The sequence below is a fragment of the Chaetura pelagica genome, unplaced genomic scaffold, assembly GCF_000747805.2.
Source record: "Chaetura pelagica isolate M959 unplaced genomic scaffold, ChaPel_1.0 scaffold425, whole genome shotgun sequence".
NCBI classification, from domain to species: Eukaryota; Metazoa; Chordata; class Aves; order Apodiformes; family Apodidae; genus Chaetura; species Chaetura pelagica.
Genome location: NW_009953205.1, coordinates 4,108,485 through 4,124,904, shown reverse-complemented (window position 1 = coordinate 4,124,904; position 16,420 = coordinate 4,108,485). Strand labels below are relative to the sequence as shown.

Here is a 16,420-nt window from a genome sequence, read left to right as displayed (position 1 = left end):
CTGGTTGTAAGAGTCATCTTTTCTGATGTAAGTATGAATTAGACTGAGAGGCTACATGAGACAACAGTGGTGACCTGTTGAATTTAATTATTTTTAATGCTATGTCCTGGCTCAATTTTTTCTCAATTTTTTCTCAATTTTTTAGAAGTCTACCTTAAGACACCTTTAAATGGCTTTGAGGCTGTTTGAGGGAGTAGCTTTATAGCTAGTATTTGATTTGGCTCCCTTCAGGTTTTCTTGGGTCACTAGCCAGCTGAAAAGTCTGGCCGCGTTTGCTATTTCTGTACCTACTTTTTTTCTCAAGTCTTCCCTGAAGGATTTGGCGTAGAAAAATGTTACTAATACATTGTTTGTATTCAGAAGCTCTTCAATACTCATAAAGCATTAGTAATAAAAGAATGCACGGTCCTCAGCCTTGCAAAATCTATCTTACGTTATTTTGTGTCCTATCTTTAGTGATGTATTATGAATATCTAAGTAGGACAAAACAGAAGAAAAACAATGAAAATTGCTTTAATTGGTACTGTCAGAAGGGTAGAGAAGCTTTTGGAACAGCAACATGTGATCAAGCACATGCCCTTCAACAAAAACCCTGGGTTCTCTGAGGTGGTGGTAGAATGTGTGAAGGTGTCTGAATTTTTTAAACTCTTGTGTTGCTGGATGCTCTCTATCATGTGCTACAGCACTGAATTTTCAGCCACTTCAGTTTGCTATTCTTGCTAAACTGGCCTATTTCTGGATCTTTGTTGCTAGCTGTAGGACTCTGGATGAACCCAGCAGTAGTGGTTGACATGTAATTGCATTCTGCACAGCTGAAAATATTTGGCTACATCTGGAAAAAATGGTTTAACCAAAGCTTGTGTGCAATCTTTTTATGCTAAAAGCAGAAACTAATTGGCAGCTAGCCATGTGTTTCTACAGTTCTCAGCTTCTGATAAGACTTTACAAAAGAATCTGCAGAATTTAAGAATAAAATACAAAAGCAAACAGTGTAAATTTCTGTGGGTCAAACAAAAATGATAATTCGAAGCTCCCAAAATATTCTGAAGGAATAGTACATCAACTTACTTAAAAAGAAATAAAACACAACAAAAATAACAGCTGTGATAACAACTTTAATTAGCAGAAAATGAAAAAAAACAAAAGCTCTTTTGACTAAAGAAGATCTGAATCTGCTGAAAAAAAACTCAGCATGAAATGGAAGCCTCATCCAATTCATCCATATTATTTTTTAAAAAGGTTCATTAGCCTGCCAGTGGGAGTTGTATCATAGAAACTCATTGGATTTTGTAAGATCTGTGGATAAACAGAAGGAGCAGAATCAGATGGTAGTCTTTGGCTTTACTGTAGTTAGATTTTATGTATTCATGCATACAATAGCTTTACTCTTGGCTAAGATAAGAATTGTAGGAGTAGGAAACACTTTTATTACAGCATTTACAACATGAGCATTTATAAAGCAACTTTTAAAATACTGTTGAAAGTAAAATGATTTCTTCAAGTCTTAAAGTCTTAAAGGGAGATTAGGTTGGACATGAGAATAAAGTTATTTACTGTGAGGGTAGTGGATCACTGGAACAGGTTGCCTAGAGAGGTGATGGAGGCCCCATCCCTGGAGCCACTCCAGGTCAGGCTTGATGGGGCTCTGAGCAATCTGGTCTAGAGTGAGATGTCCCTGCTTATTGTAGGGGTGTTGGACTAGATGACCTTTAGAGGTCCCTTCCAACTCAAGATGTTCTGTGATTCTATTATCTTAGTTCAGCTGCTTGTTTCTTATGACAGTGCACTTAAAGACCAAAATGTCCCACATTTTGATAAGTCTCAAGTCCTAGTGAGATGCAGGTATTAGCTGCTTTATTTTCACTCCTGCTATACACTGTTCCTTTTTTTTTTCCTTTTTTTTCCCCCCAATGATTCTGTTCAAGTATTTTTTAAAGGAAAAGAAAGAAGCAATCTGCCATTTTTACTTCATAAATGTTTTGAAAGTGTATTTTTAAAAAAAAAAAACCCAACACATTCTTTGATGTGGTGTGTTTGTCATATTTCAGGAAAGCTGAAACAAAGAATAGCCCAGTTTGATGCTGTGCACCTTAGTTTTGAGTGAACTCCTATTTTTACTCTTCTGAAACAATTTATAGGAGCGGCAATACAAATTTATTTGTAGGACTAGATGTGGTCGGTTTTGTACTAGGGCCAGCCAATGTTAAGCATGTTTTAGCACAATTGCCAGACAAAAGAACCTTTGTGGTATTTATTTCATAGGAACATTTTGTCTAATGATCTTACTCATATCTAGAATCCTTGCTTTTGCTAAATGCAGCTCTATGGAAAGCACTCCTTTCAGTTCTGTAGCAGTTACTGAATGACTAACAAATTGTGATAAATTATATGTACTTACTAAGAATGATGAGTAGCTTTTAGGTCTGCGTATGAAACTGTATTGATATTCCATTTTTCCCTTCTCTTCCTTGAAAAAACAAAATGTCAGTGGGAAGAAATGCAAACGCCAAATTTTGTTCCATAAAACAAGTTAGAAATCCATTCCCCAACCCCCACCTGTTTCTTTATTCTGAATTCAGCTATGTGGGCAGAATTTTTATAGATTAAAAAGTGATTTGTCATCAGTGAAGTGAACTTGTAAGCTATAAAGGAAGTGACTCTGTGTTGATGTAATAGAGATCTGCAAAGATAAGAGTAAAATGAAGAGGATGGGTAGGAGTTAAGTGATCAATGTCTAATAGGATAACTGGGATGCCCAGTATGAGGCATACTTAGCCAAAAATGATAGTGGTTCTTACAGTATGCAGTATATCTCTAGAACCAGCTGTGGATGCGTTGTTTCAAAGGCAGACTGGACAAGTTAATGAGAAATAAAATTACTGACTTGGACTAAATATTCAGGAACTACAATTCAGGAATTACGTATGTAACATGGCATTTAAATAGTTAAAATCAATCCTACTATCTATGTCTGTGTCATTAATGGAAATATTGAAATAGTATTGGTCCCAGTTAAAAACTTACAGGGGATTTTGCCATGGAAGAGGTGAAGTAGATGAAGCAGAGGTATGGTTCTGCCTGTCCATTAAGGCTGTGGGAATTTCAGAATCTGTTACGGGCAAAAGAGGAATCAGGCTAAGCTAGTATACAAGTTCAGAAGGAAACAGGTGTTAGAGAAGATAGCTAGCTTAAGCCTTTCCTTAAATGATTCTGGAATGATCTATGGACAGAACCCACATAGGTGATGCAACTAATAAATATTTGCTCTCATTTAGAGTCTGTATTTTACCATGTTGATACAAGATAGCTTGCCAAAATAATAATAAAAAGTTTATTTTTATGTAATTATTTACCTTTCAAAATGGTTGTGCACTTAGACATTTCTACATCAGCTAGTTGTTTTTTATGGCCATTCTCTTTATTTTCTGAAAGGCACTTGCTCTTAAAAAAACAAACATACAACACTTTCCAGTCCTTAAGGCCACGAAGAAAACACAAAATCAAAAGAAACAAATGTAAAGCCATGCAGTTTGATCTTATTTTTAAAAGAAGCTGACAACCTATTAGCTCTATTCATCTCAATAGATTCTAAGTGAGATGCTAAAAATTACTTTCGTGTCAATATTATTTTTTTTACTGCTGTTCATAGTAGTTTTGCCACAAAAATCTCTCCCTTGAGAATGTAATCTTTGCATTTACCTATTATTTCCTCTTTTCTACCCTCAGTGCACCTACAGTAGACTCAGATGTATTGCTAGTTTTCTATTTCTGAACAGAAAGTGGTGTCCCTTTGATACTTATTTGCATATATTGTTTGAAGAATTATTAATACTTTGTAAAAACATGCATACACATTTTATACCACAACATTCATAAATGAAAGAAAAAACCCTCTATTTACCTCCTGTAGTTGATGCATTACCAACAGGATTTTTTTTTCCTTTAAGGGCCTCTTTCATGTGTTGTTCAAAAATATGCTTTCCAGCATGTGCATTAACTGCTGGTAGGGGATCATCCAACACATAAATATCTCTGTTGGCATAAACAACATACACAGAGATGATCCTTTGTTCCTCATCACCAGAAAGGTTTAGACCTCTTTCATCTATCTAAGAGGAAGAGAGAACTACATAAATTAGAGTACAAACACCTGATAGCTATGCATTCTTAATTACTATTTATGCATGGTTTACATTTATTATAAGGCTGTGTTCTTAATCAGATGAGGATTTACTTACATGATAGCATTTTAGCTTTCCATAGAGCAAATACATCAAACCACACACAAATTTTGTGAGGCTCAATTCTGTAACTCAGTCTTTTTTATGTTCCTGTTGCAATTGCTGGCTTTTGCATGTTCATAAAAGAGCACTGTCACCTTTCTCCTGATCTTTGATAATTTTGGTAATATTAGGCTCATGAGAAAGTATTCCTTCACAAAGATAGCCATAACCTGAACCTTAAGAAAATTTCTAGCAAATTTAGACATAAATTTCATGCTTTTATTGCTTGACTCATTGCATCTATCAGGTCCAAGAATCATTGAAATGAAAAATTTTAACAGAACAAGACTTAACTCTTCACCTCAGTGACTTCAGGAAACAGCATTATGGCTACCTAAAGCTAAGAAAGGACTATCTTAACAGGAGATAAAAGAGAAAAACATACAGGACCTTGTATACAGTGGTAACTTGCATTGAAAGTTATTTTAAGGCATGCTGCAAAAGGACTATTGCTCAGGCAAACTGTTACGTTTTTACTTAAATTCTGCATATTGTTTTTGATCTGTTTCATGATTTTGAGCTGAATCATGAGTTTTCATTTCCAAAATCAGTACTTTTTAGGGATGATCGCCAGAGAGTAAAAGGGGCAGAATGAAATTGGGTAGAAAACATTTTCATAATTTCAACTGTAGTAAAAATTTCAGATTTTTCTCAGTACAGCATTTGATCCCAAGTCTTTTTGAAGAATTTATTCCTGTCTTTCCCAAATCTGAAATAAGAATTACACCTATAAACTGTTTAAGCACTATTTACACCTGAAGAAATCAGTATATGAGCTTCAGTAGGGTCAAGAGGGGTATAACTTTATAAAATTTCAGTTTAAATATATCCTTCTGAGAACTGCTTCTCTAGCTAAGGAAGACCTTTCTCAGAATAGGCCAGGTCAGTGACTAACTGATCTATTATAAACTGGTGTAGAAATGTCTTCACTTCTGAAGCGTGGAAGTGGGTCATCCTCATTCCGTGATTCTTGAAAGAGACGGATGAAATCTTAAGGGGAATGAAGTGACTGTGTAACAAGGTGCTCTGATTACATCACTCGTGACTGATCACATTAGCATTTGCTCTGATTATTAGGAACAACTATATCTTTTGAAATGCATGCCTCTGGAATAGTAAGTTGAGTTAGCTTAATCAATTTTAGCATAATTTTATACTGTAAAATTTTTCATCTGCATTTTGAATCCGTAAATATACATGGGGGATTAGTCACTTAAAAAAAACCCAACAGAACAAAAACAACCTATGACAAACTTCAAAACATTTGAGAATATTTTTACTTGCATGATCAGAAAAAAAAAAAAAAAGAAGACAAAATTCAGTAGTTAATTCACCATTTGGAAATAACAGGCTTGAGCATCTGTTATCAAATGTTTAGCAGTTCTATAGTATATCTTCATTCACTTGAGTTTACCCCTGCTGAGATGCTGCACCTTGTTAGTGAAGTCTAAGTAACTCACAGATAGTAACCAGATGGAAATGGCAGAAGAGAATATCATCATTCTTTTGAGTCTGGTAATGAGAGTTTATTATTAGAAAGACACTCAATGAACCTCTTCATAATTCATTGTTTTGCCATCTTGATTTCTTGTAACTTTGTTGATGAGAGTATATGAAAAACATTAAAAGATGGTTAAACTGGTAGCTGTTTCTATGCAGTATTACCTCCAAAAGCCATAGATAATGAATTTGAGGTTCTTGGAGGCAAACCCACCCATACAAGGAAAATATATCATAAAGATGGTGTGCACTTAGGAGAATACATGCATATCTACAAAAGGCTTCCTGAATTCTTAGACCTACTAGTTGTCAGATCTGCTAGAGTCAGTGCTGTCTGCAGTAGACTTTGGTTTGATAGAACATGTGCTGCTGTGCAGAAATTTTGAGCAACTTAAATATATAAAAGAAATTCTGGGTTATAAAGTGAGTAACTATTTTAAAGCCTCTTCTTCAGGATAACAGTTCTTAAGGTTAATTGTATCAATAAAATTCCAATAGTAAAATTGGTCCTACAATAGTTTTGGCATTTTTTCACTTTAAAAATTGTAAACATTTTAAAATCTAGTCTTTTTCTTTTATTATTTTCTCCTTTTTCATATATGGCAGTGTAATTGCTTATATTTTAGTATGAATTGTAATACTTCAGTCATATATCCACGAGGAAGAATTTTCATACATGACTCCAGGCTGCATACATTGACTGCAAATTGTATCTGAAAGCAAGAGTTCAGCGTTTCTTATTTTTCATCATCTGAATAAAATCTCATGCATTTTTATTAATTGTGGCATCTGTGCTCTGAAACAGTGCTTTGAACCGTACAAATATATGACTAAAATTCAATCCTTCCTCTAGCTCTCATGTTTTCTCTTTAAAATTGCAGCTGTTTCATGCTGTGAGACCTGAGATATTGTCTTCATTCCTTATATGATTTTTTTATGAGAAGAAATAAATTGTTGCACTTTCTAGCTTACATTTTAAACAAGAGCACTGGATCTATTTGAAATTTTGAGCACTTAGAAACTAACCCAGTTATGGACTTGACAGAAGATTTTATTGAGGATATACATGCACAGGTTTTTCTCTTGTAATAGGCCAGTTTGCCTTAACAGTCAGGATACCAATTTACCAGGCAGGTTATTGGCCTGTTCCATCACATTTTCACAGACACTGTTAGGTTTGCTAGTTATATTAAGCCGATATGGATAAAACAGCCCACTCTACAAATTCCCCTTTACTTTGTTGTATATGGCATGCTCCATTTCTATACCATGATGAATTCCTCTCCAATGCTTTCTGGCATATATATAGCAGAGTACATGTATATGAATATTCTGTTCTCTCTGTGTATGCACTGCCCAGGGAGCTGGGGGAGTCACCATCCTTGGAGGTATTCAAGAAATGTGTAGATGTGGCACTTCAGGGCATGTTCTAGTGGCCGAGATTGTAGGTTGTCTGTTGTGGTTTTTTGGGGGGGTGTGGTTTGTTTTTTGCGACGTGTGGTTTTGGGAATTGTTTTGTTTGGTTTTTTTTATTTTATTTTGGTTTGGTGTTGTTTGGTTTGGTGTGTTGTTTTTTGGGGGTTGTTGGGTTTTTGAAATTTCTTTTTTAATTATTTTTTTTATGGTAGGACTCTGTGATCTCAGAGGTCCCTTCCAAACATAGCTATTCTGTGATTCTGTACTCACTAAATGTGCTATGAAATCTACCAGATATCTTGTTCTTTGGAATTTCCATACTACTTAGCCAAATCAGGCCCAATACTTGTGATCTGTACTTTCCAAAGGTATTTAAATCTGTAAATAAGTAAATTTCCTGAATTTAAAAGGTACAGCATTTGATGGTGCAGGAAACTGCTTAAGTAATAAAATTCAGCTTATGCCCTGTTGGTCAGTTTATTTGAAAACCTCTTTAGAAGTAACATACAGAGTACATTTCCACAGAGCAACATCTCATGAAACAAATCTACTATGCAAAACAACTCCTCTAGGAAATTATTAAAATGAAGCATTAATTGAGAATTTGTTTCATGAGGAAAGTCTGTCTTAATTTTTGAGCTAAATGTAGACCACAGGGAAATAGGATTAAATCGCTGGTTTTTTTCAACCCCTGGAGTTAAGCCACAGAGTGCTAATGTTAAGTTGAAATGCTTGTCAGTTTCTAGCACTAGAAACCGAAATGGGGTTGTTAATACCAAATGTAAAACTCACTCATTTCTTTTGATGAAGCTTTGAACTTGATGCTGTAAACTTCTGAGTGTTCTGATCCCACACTATAGTGCTACAAATATGAATTTAAGGTTATACGTATGTTTTATGGTGTTCTTAAGTATTCCTGGTGATCATTAGCAGGACATTTTGATCCGATTCAACTTGCACAAAAACCACTGGCAGCTTCTGCAGGTTTTTGTTTAGAACCATATACTAATTTGGCTGGAGAGGCATGCAGATTGGTTAATTTTGAGAATCGTTTTACACAGTATTTGTGTGTTCAGATGTATATATATCTGCACACAGTTAATATTTTTATAACACATATCTACATGTACACACCTATCTTTACAAGCACAGCAGAAATCCTGCTTTTTGGTGCTTGATTCCTAGTATTTCTCTTTCACAATAATTCTGTTGCCATATCTTTTTTTCTTCTACTGATTTTTAGATCACCTGCATATTTGATTAAGACACAATATAGCTCTTCCCAATCTTCATAAATATTAATTATGTTAATTAAATATAAAAAGAAATAATAATTAAAATTAAATATTAAATATTTATTGAAAGAGATCTAGTGCTGGTGACTCTGAGAGCAGATATGCAGAAACTATCTCCTAGTTCATGTTGTGCAATTTATATCTGTTATGATAATGATCCAGCAGACAATTATGTATTTCAGACTGCTGTATTCATGTTTGAAGCACATAATTCTTTCTCTTACAAATAGATTGGTTGAGCTGTATTGAAACCACTAATAACATTTTACCAGTAAATTTTCAGTTTGGGGAAGATAACTATAGTACAAGACCTGGTAAATATGTGCTGATAAAAGTTGACACTTGCTCCCCAATTCAAAGGCTGCTGGCCTTGTAGCTTGGTCTTTGAGTAGTTTAGAAGATAGGGAAGAAATGCTGTTCTTTAAAACTAAGCATCCTTGGGAGGAGGGGAAAAAAAAGTAAAAAAAAAAAAGTTTTATGTCTCTATACTTTGTCCTGATTATGCTTTCTACTTTTAGAATTCTCATAATGGAAAAAACAGTTTGTGCTGGACATATGTAATTTTTTTTTACTTATGCTTACTATGTTTTTAGCATATCTGAGCTTACAACTTGTACTCTAACCTATATTCAGTGCTGTAAAAAGGACTACTGGTCTTTCTCTGTTTTCTCCTGAAAAGTTCCTCAAGGCATCTTATCTGGTCATGTATGTTCAATTAAATTGCCACCATCTTGACAGTTCCGTTATCTTACTAAATCATCATGAAAACCAAGCTATTCCTGTCAATTAAAAATTCAGCTTCACAAGCTGATAAAAACCCGATACGCTATAGCTTCCTTGCATTTGCTGTATGTTTTCTGGAACAGTATTTTCTGTATCTTTTCTGTGAAAGGTTGATTACTGGGGGAATTTGAGTTGCAAACTATTTGGGGAGGAAGCAATTCCCATTCTCAAGTTGTTTCTAGCTTCCATCCTCCCACCTTGTCATAACTGTCAATCTTTTTTCTATGGGGTTCTCTTGTTCATCATTTCAGTAAGGAAAAATAGCTGCTAATTGGGAGAAGGGAAAATGTTCAATACTCCAAAGATTTTTGAATTCCTCCCCTTTTGGTTTGAACTGTTTACAGTTTTCACGTATTCAAGTGATTCTGAAATATTCAAGAAACTTGTTTTAGATTATTTTCACTAAAACAGCATTCAGAAGGAAGTATAAGGAACCGGCATAGGTCCTGGAAGCATTTGAGGCATGCTGCCTGATATGAAATTCATAATTTCTTTCTCAGTTTTCATAGGACCTAGTTTTATTAGCTTTTATTTCTGGCCATGTTTTCTTGTTTCTGTATGAAAATTCTATTCTACTTGAAAGTGTGGAGCTTTCAGCCTAGCACAGCTACCAATTTGAAACAGCTAGTCTAAGAAAAAAAATCAGTCTAAAAAGAGTCAGAACATGTAAGCTTCTGTTAATTTTTAAATGGTGCTTTTGTAATTTAGCTACTGTCATCATGTTTTGTCAGTTAATTTTCTATAGCCCAATATTTCCTTAAGAGCTAGCTTTCTGTGTCTTCCCTTCTTTTTTTTTAGGATAGCAATTAAGAATTTAAAATAATTATCCCTTTAAAATACGTCAAGATATTTGCTTTTCAACAATTGTACTTTAAATGGTTTAAAAACTACTATGGAATTAAATCTGAAAGATGGTGAAATACTAATACTGCAAATAATACATGCGCCACCTACTGTTAGACATTTTTATTGATACTAAAACTATATTAAACTTCTTTCTATAGACTCAACAGTTGTTAATCTAGTATAGGTATTATTTATAAATATTGATGTTGTAACAGATGAGGCTAAAGTAGAATATTCCCTGAATTCAGAATAATGCAGTCAGGTTTTTGATCTGTTTCTAGGTGGAAACTAAATTTTTAGACGTTCAAATATAAATTGTACACATTTTGTAAAAGAGTTGACAGGAAAATGTAGTCACCCCTCCTAAGTAGCATATAAATAAACATTGAAAAAATCAGCTTATTTCTTCTCCTGTTCTACATTTCCATAATATAGGAGAAAATAGCTTGTGTCAAAAAGAGCCTACTTTATATGTGTTTCCTCTGTCAACATTAATCTTTTCCAAAGATGACTAATACATCAATAGAAGTTGTTTACCTCTCTGGTAAAAGGGCATAAAAGTAAAGGAATGTGAGGAGAATGGAGTAAAGCTTCAAGATTTATACAGAGATGTATGAGAAGTCAGGCTTGCTTTTGCTTCTATTAATTTGTTGTTTATTTTGGCACTGGTTCAAAGTTGTGTGTTTTCTTGGCCTGAAAAATTAATCCCAAAATGGGTGATGGAATTATAGATAGAAGTAGTTTTGCTAACGTGATTTGCTGTCTTGGATGTTATCAGAGGAACTGCTAACTGAATGGAAGACACTTAGCACAGTTCTGGTAAGCATGCTATACCCTTCATGTTTAATCATGAAGCTGAATAGTGCCCAGTGTATTTCCAGTTTAAGGAACTGATGCATATCACAGTGACTTGGTTAATCTCGTGTTTGTAAATTACCGAAAATTCTTAGCTAGTGAATATATACTTTATCACATTGAAGGGTAGAGCCTCTTTTCTATGAGTTCTTATTTACAGCAGGTTTTTGCAAAACTCCCAGGAATTTTTGAGCACTGATAGCATTTTTAATTTTAAAAATAGATATTGGAAATGATTGTACACACAAGTTTTAAAAAGAGGCAGATGGTAAAAATAAACGTACCTGTATTTGCCATGTTTTGTACATTCTCTATCATAATATACTACCAGAGGGCCAACTGGATAAAAAGGTAGATGCTCTTGTGCTTAGCTAATACAGTAATTTCTTTGAAAAACAAACCGGTTCTCAGTTTATGTACATTAGAGAAATCAGTATGAAGCATCAGGATTGTTGCCATGTACATGTGATATGTTTCTGCTATGGAGATTTCAGAATTCCAGACAATTAGGTCAGTGGCTACATGACCTGAATTTAGACTACTATAAGAGAGAGGAAATTGGTTCTAGTGTATAATTTCCTGAAATGTCCTCAGAGGAGTACACAGTTAGGATTATTTAGTGGCTTTAAATCAACACAACTGGAACAATATTTGTAATATTTGGCAGCTTAAAAATATTTTAAAACATGAAATTATCATTAACTTTTTGGCTAATGACTCCATTCAGTTTGTATCAGGATCAAAACCGGTTATGAAGAGATGCATGTTAATGTAGCACAGATTCTGCCAAATGGCAGTGTGCAAATACAAAAAAAAAAGAATGGCCAGTGTGAAAAAGATTTCAGAGATAGGTAACTGCTTCTATTCACCTTTATTTTTGAAGAATTTTTGCCTTTGGAAAATTAAATAACGTAGATAAAATTTGGTTTATTACGTGAAGGCAGAGTAGATCATGTTTCATATAGGGAATCAGAATTCTACAAGTTTGAAAATGATCAGGGAAGAGATAGATTCTTGAGTTATTTGACCTACATTGTGCAGTTAATATCCTATCAAACTGTTGAAAGCAGAGAAGAGTGCCTAAATCCAGGCAGTTTAGTCAGAATTCTTGTCTGAATGCATATGATAGAAAGCACATTATGTTGCAAAACGAGGAGGAGGAGAAATACAGAGGGAGAAAGAGCAAAATTACAATGTGAGCCAAAGAGAAAAGGGAAGTAAACAATCAAGACAAAATACGAGGACTGAATGAGCCTCAAGTAATGATTGCTAAACTTCTTCCTTGGATGTTGTTGGTGTTCAGTTAAAAGAACTTTTCTGTTCCTGTTATAGACATGTAAAAATATGTCTAAAAATTGGGGCTTCAGGATTGTTTAATATCCCCAGTCTGAGACAGTGGAATAAGGAGGTGCTCAGAAAACAGGTCCAGAATTTGACAGTCTTTAAGAGGTGTCATAGTTTTATAACCTCAGAGTTCCCCTAATACAAATGCTTTGGCTATGTCCACATAAAAACCTGGTAGCTTTTTAATCAAGCTGGATGTAAAAAACTGGACATTTTTTTGTGTGAAGAAAGAATGATTGAGGATGTGTAATATATTACAAAGCATATTATAAGATTTCCACTGCAATCTTATAGTGACTAGAAAAATCAGACATTAAAATAAATGAACTTGTAGTTCATTACAATGTAGTTAGTTACATTATGTCATCCTTTGAATAGTTTCATTTAAGCTTTCTTCCTAGTTACGGTATTTTAAAGATCTTTGAGGTGCCAAGATGATAGGAAGTGACAGTTCATTCAGAGTTTGGGAAGAGGAAACATTATTGAGGGAAATACTCCAATGACCAGATAATTTATTAAATCCTCTTAAGCATCTATTAAGTATCTCTTAAGCATCTATTAAGTATCTCTTCATGACATCTTTAAGCATAAGAGCCAGATAATGTGTTTGTTAAGAGACACTCTTAAATTTTAATGCAGTAGAGAGAGAATTGGAAAAGAAAATGGGCAAACTTCTTTTTTCTCTTTGATTTACAGACGTAGCAGTTAAGATTGGAGAGAAATAGTTCCTAAAGAACACCATTTCTTCAAACAATCTGTTGGTACAAAATAGAACCAGTATGAGAGAGGGAAAAATTGATGATGGATTGAGTATCTTGTCTTACAAAATAGTTACAGAAGGTGGAGTGAGAGCTTCAAGCTCTAGGGAGTGCCAGTAAGCAGGCAGATGAGAACTGTATGCACATCTTACTTAGGAGAAGAGAATTGATCTTAGAGAGGCAGATGAAACATTAATAGGCTAGGAGTTTATATTGCATGGAAACTTAAGAGAATGTTCTTGGTTTAGAACAGCGTTTTTAATATACAAAATATCCCACTCTGTAGGCACTATGAAGCGGTACCATTTTACAACTCAATTTTGTGAACAAGTTCAGTTGGTTGCTGGGATAAACCTCGAGAGAAATTTTTATGGGTCTGAAACTTCTACCCCAGCCCCCTAAGAAAGAAGTGTATCTTCAGTGCATGTAGATTGGCAGTTGCAAAAATGATTTGAACCTTTTCTACCAAGTTTAAAAAAGGATCACTTCAGTCTGCTGTCAGATCATGATTATCCAGGAAAGGCTAATTCCATGTAAATAAAGCCATGTAAATAATGCCAAAGCATTTGTATTAGGGGAACTCTGAAGTTATAAAACTATGACCTGGAAAGACTAAAAAAATTAGTAATAATAATTGACATGTAGTAGGTTAGAAATAAATCTATCACATTGAAATTAATGAGAGCTAGTTAAGGATCTAGCAACCCTAAATATGTAGCACATAAAAGATGTTAGTTAAAGAAGTCAAAGTGCAAAACTGTTTAAAATTCCTGTGCATCTGTAAGAATAATATTTGCTGTAATTGTATGTTCTGTCTTTGTATTAAATTACTTCCACTTTAAAGTGATGATAATACTATTTCTAAACAAAAATAGTGGGAGCAAAATAATAGAAATGCACTTCAAATGAGAAGAGGTAGAAGTACAGTGAGCAGATGATCTGTTTCAGTTGCAAGTTTTTAGTACTTCACAGTGCAAATTTACAGAAGTATTGAAGTAGATGAATAAGAAGAAATAAGATATCCAGGTTTTTTAAAAGAAAACTGGTTAACATACTATAAACATTATCTGTCAAATCTTCCCATTCTCATGTCTTAATAAGTTTTTGAACATCATGTACAACATTTAACACTGTTGAAGATTTCAAAGGCATTACACTGAAATGGATACAAGCAGAAGCAGGGGCCAGACAGCAGAGGGAGATCCTGTTGACTCTCCTACTGGGAAGATGTAGGGAGAACTGAGCCCTTATCCACAGTCTGTGACATTAATCAGCTACTGATTTAGGCTGCTTGGAACTCTAGTTGAGCTGCCCTCTCTTGTGCTGTTTTGTGCTTGGCTGTCTGGTGTCAAACAACCTAAGTAATGACACAGGAATCCAGGAATGGGTGGTAGGAGGGAGTAGGCATCTCTTTCAGTGTTAAGCTGTGACTTTCTTGTGGAGTATTGGTTGTGTTCACAGAGGAACAGTTTTTATCGTAGTAAGCAAATCTTTAATCTGTTTGGTAGCGCAGAAGCCAAGGTCTGGAAACCGGGATGACAAGCAAGGTGCAAATTTTGACAACCTAATCAACTGTTGAAAAACATACCTATAGAGATGGGAGATTCTTTGTTACAGGAAGTCTGTAACAAGACTGAATGTCTTTAAGAAATACAGCATAAGTCAGGTACTGTGGGCTTCCTAATCAGATGCGGCCGTATTGTATTGCATTCTTAGTACATGGTGGTAAAATTACAGCCCTGGGTGCTAAGAGCTGTTCAGCAGAAATTGAAAGGAATTTGAAAGCAGTCATGGAGATTTTTTTATACAGCTTCAGAATAAATTAAGAAACTATTTTTAATGACCACAGGGACTAGTAATCTCTGAGGAAGTAAAAAAATGGTAGCCTGGAGAAAAAACATGAGATCAGTAAATTCTTTAATGAAGAGACTTGGATTGAGAAAATTCATCAATAAATGTGGTGATCGAATGTTTAACCTTTAGGTTTGGTTTGTGTTTACATTCCAGACTAATATAGTTAAAGGTACTTAAACATTTTGTGAGTGTTGAACATATGTTTACAGTATAATTACATTTAACATCAGGAAGTTTACAAAATTCTTTCCATATTCCTGTGTTATGTGCCCTTTCATATTATCATTTTCTAAATGTCATGTTGAATAGTATATTAAATTTCAGCTTCTTTCTCAGGTACCTGAGGTACTGTTTTGAAGATTTTTTTTTCAGCTGTAATAACTTCTGGTGTTTAAATATATTGTTAGTATTACCATATGTCCTGTTACCATGACATTTTCCAGTAGACCAACAGATTAAGGTATTAAACTGCATGATTAAGCAAGTTTTATACAAGTTTTATTCGAGTTGTCAGCTCCTGCTTTGAGATTTGCCCTCTGTACAGAATTACCTTTGTTCAAAACATATCACGCAAGTCAGTGATTAACAAGGAATTGGCCAATCTTACATTAAGCAATTTTGATATTGCACCTTGTGTTGCCAGTGGGGGGGACGGGGGGGGAGAAAAAGCAACTTTCTAAAACTTGTTCATCTGAATTCTCCACAGGGCCTGAGCACCCAGAGCCCTTTCAGATGGGCAGTCTTTTGCAGGACCAGGCACAAGAATGTTGCTGATCATAGTGTGCTGTGACCTTTGGCTGATACCTTCAGGTCTGCTGAAAATAACTCTATTGCAGTAAAGCTCCACCGCATGAGCCAGGTGCCAGGGGCTGCCTGTGCGGGGAGCCCGTCTGTGCGGGGAGCCTGTCTGTGCAGGGAGCCCGTCTGTGCGGGGAGCCTGTCTGTGCAGGGAGCCCGTCTGTGCGGGGAGCCTGTCTGTGCAGGGAGCCCGTCTGTGCGGGGAGCCTGTCTGTGCAGGGAGCCCGTCTGTGCGGGGAGCCTGTCTGTGCAGGGAGCCCGTCTGTGCGGGGAGCCTGTCTGTGCAGGGAGCCCGTCTGTGCGGGGAGCCTGTCTGTGCAGGGAGCCCGTCTGTGCGGGCTGGGGAACGGGGCACTAGGGGGACTTTGCTCTTCAGTGCTGGGCCGGGGAACCCTGGGGAAGGCTCAGACCCTGGGTCCCTGCCCTGCTGAAGAGATCTGCTATCCTGCATTTCCTCTCTTTGCTTTAGGGCTGCATCGGGTACTTTGAAGAGCCCCTGCACCTTCCCTGTGCTTGAGTTAACAGTCCTGAGCCCTTTGGCCATGAGCACTGATGCAGGAGAGGAGATTTTTGTAAAAAACGGACAAAAAATGTGTTTCACTTAGTAACCATCCCATGTAATAAATCATAAACTTGTTACGTGCTCCCTCTCCTCTGTCAGACGCTGCAGCGCTTGTTTTTACAGGTG

The 16,420-nt window shown here is 35.7% G+C and overlaps 1 protein-coding gene across 1 annotated transcript in view; it reads left to right on the top strand.

The window, feature by feature from the left end:
- Window positions 1-16,274: 16,274 nt before the first annotated feature.
- The window catches only part of LONP2 (lon peptidase 2, peroxisomal), a 39,894-nt gene continuing 39,748 nt past the window's right edge, over window positions 16,275-16,420 (top strand). Inside the window, 1 exon segment of the mRNA XM_009997478.1 lies at window positions 16,275-16,304. Within this exon segment, the coding sequence (XP_009995780.1) occupies window positions 16,275-16,304 (30 nt within the window).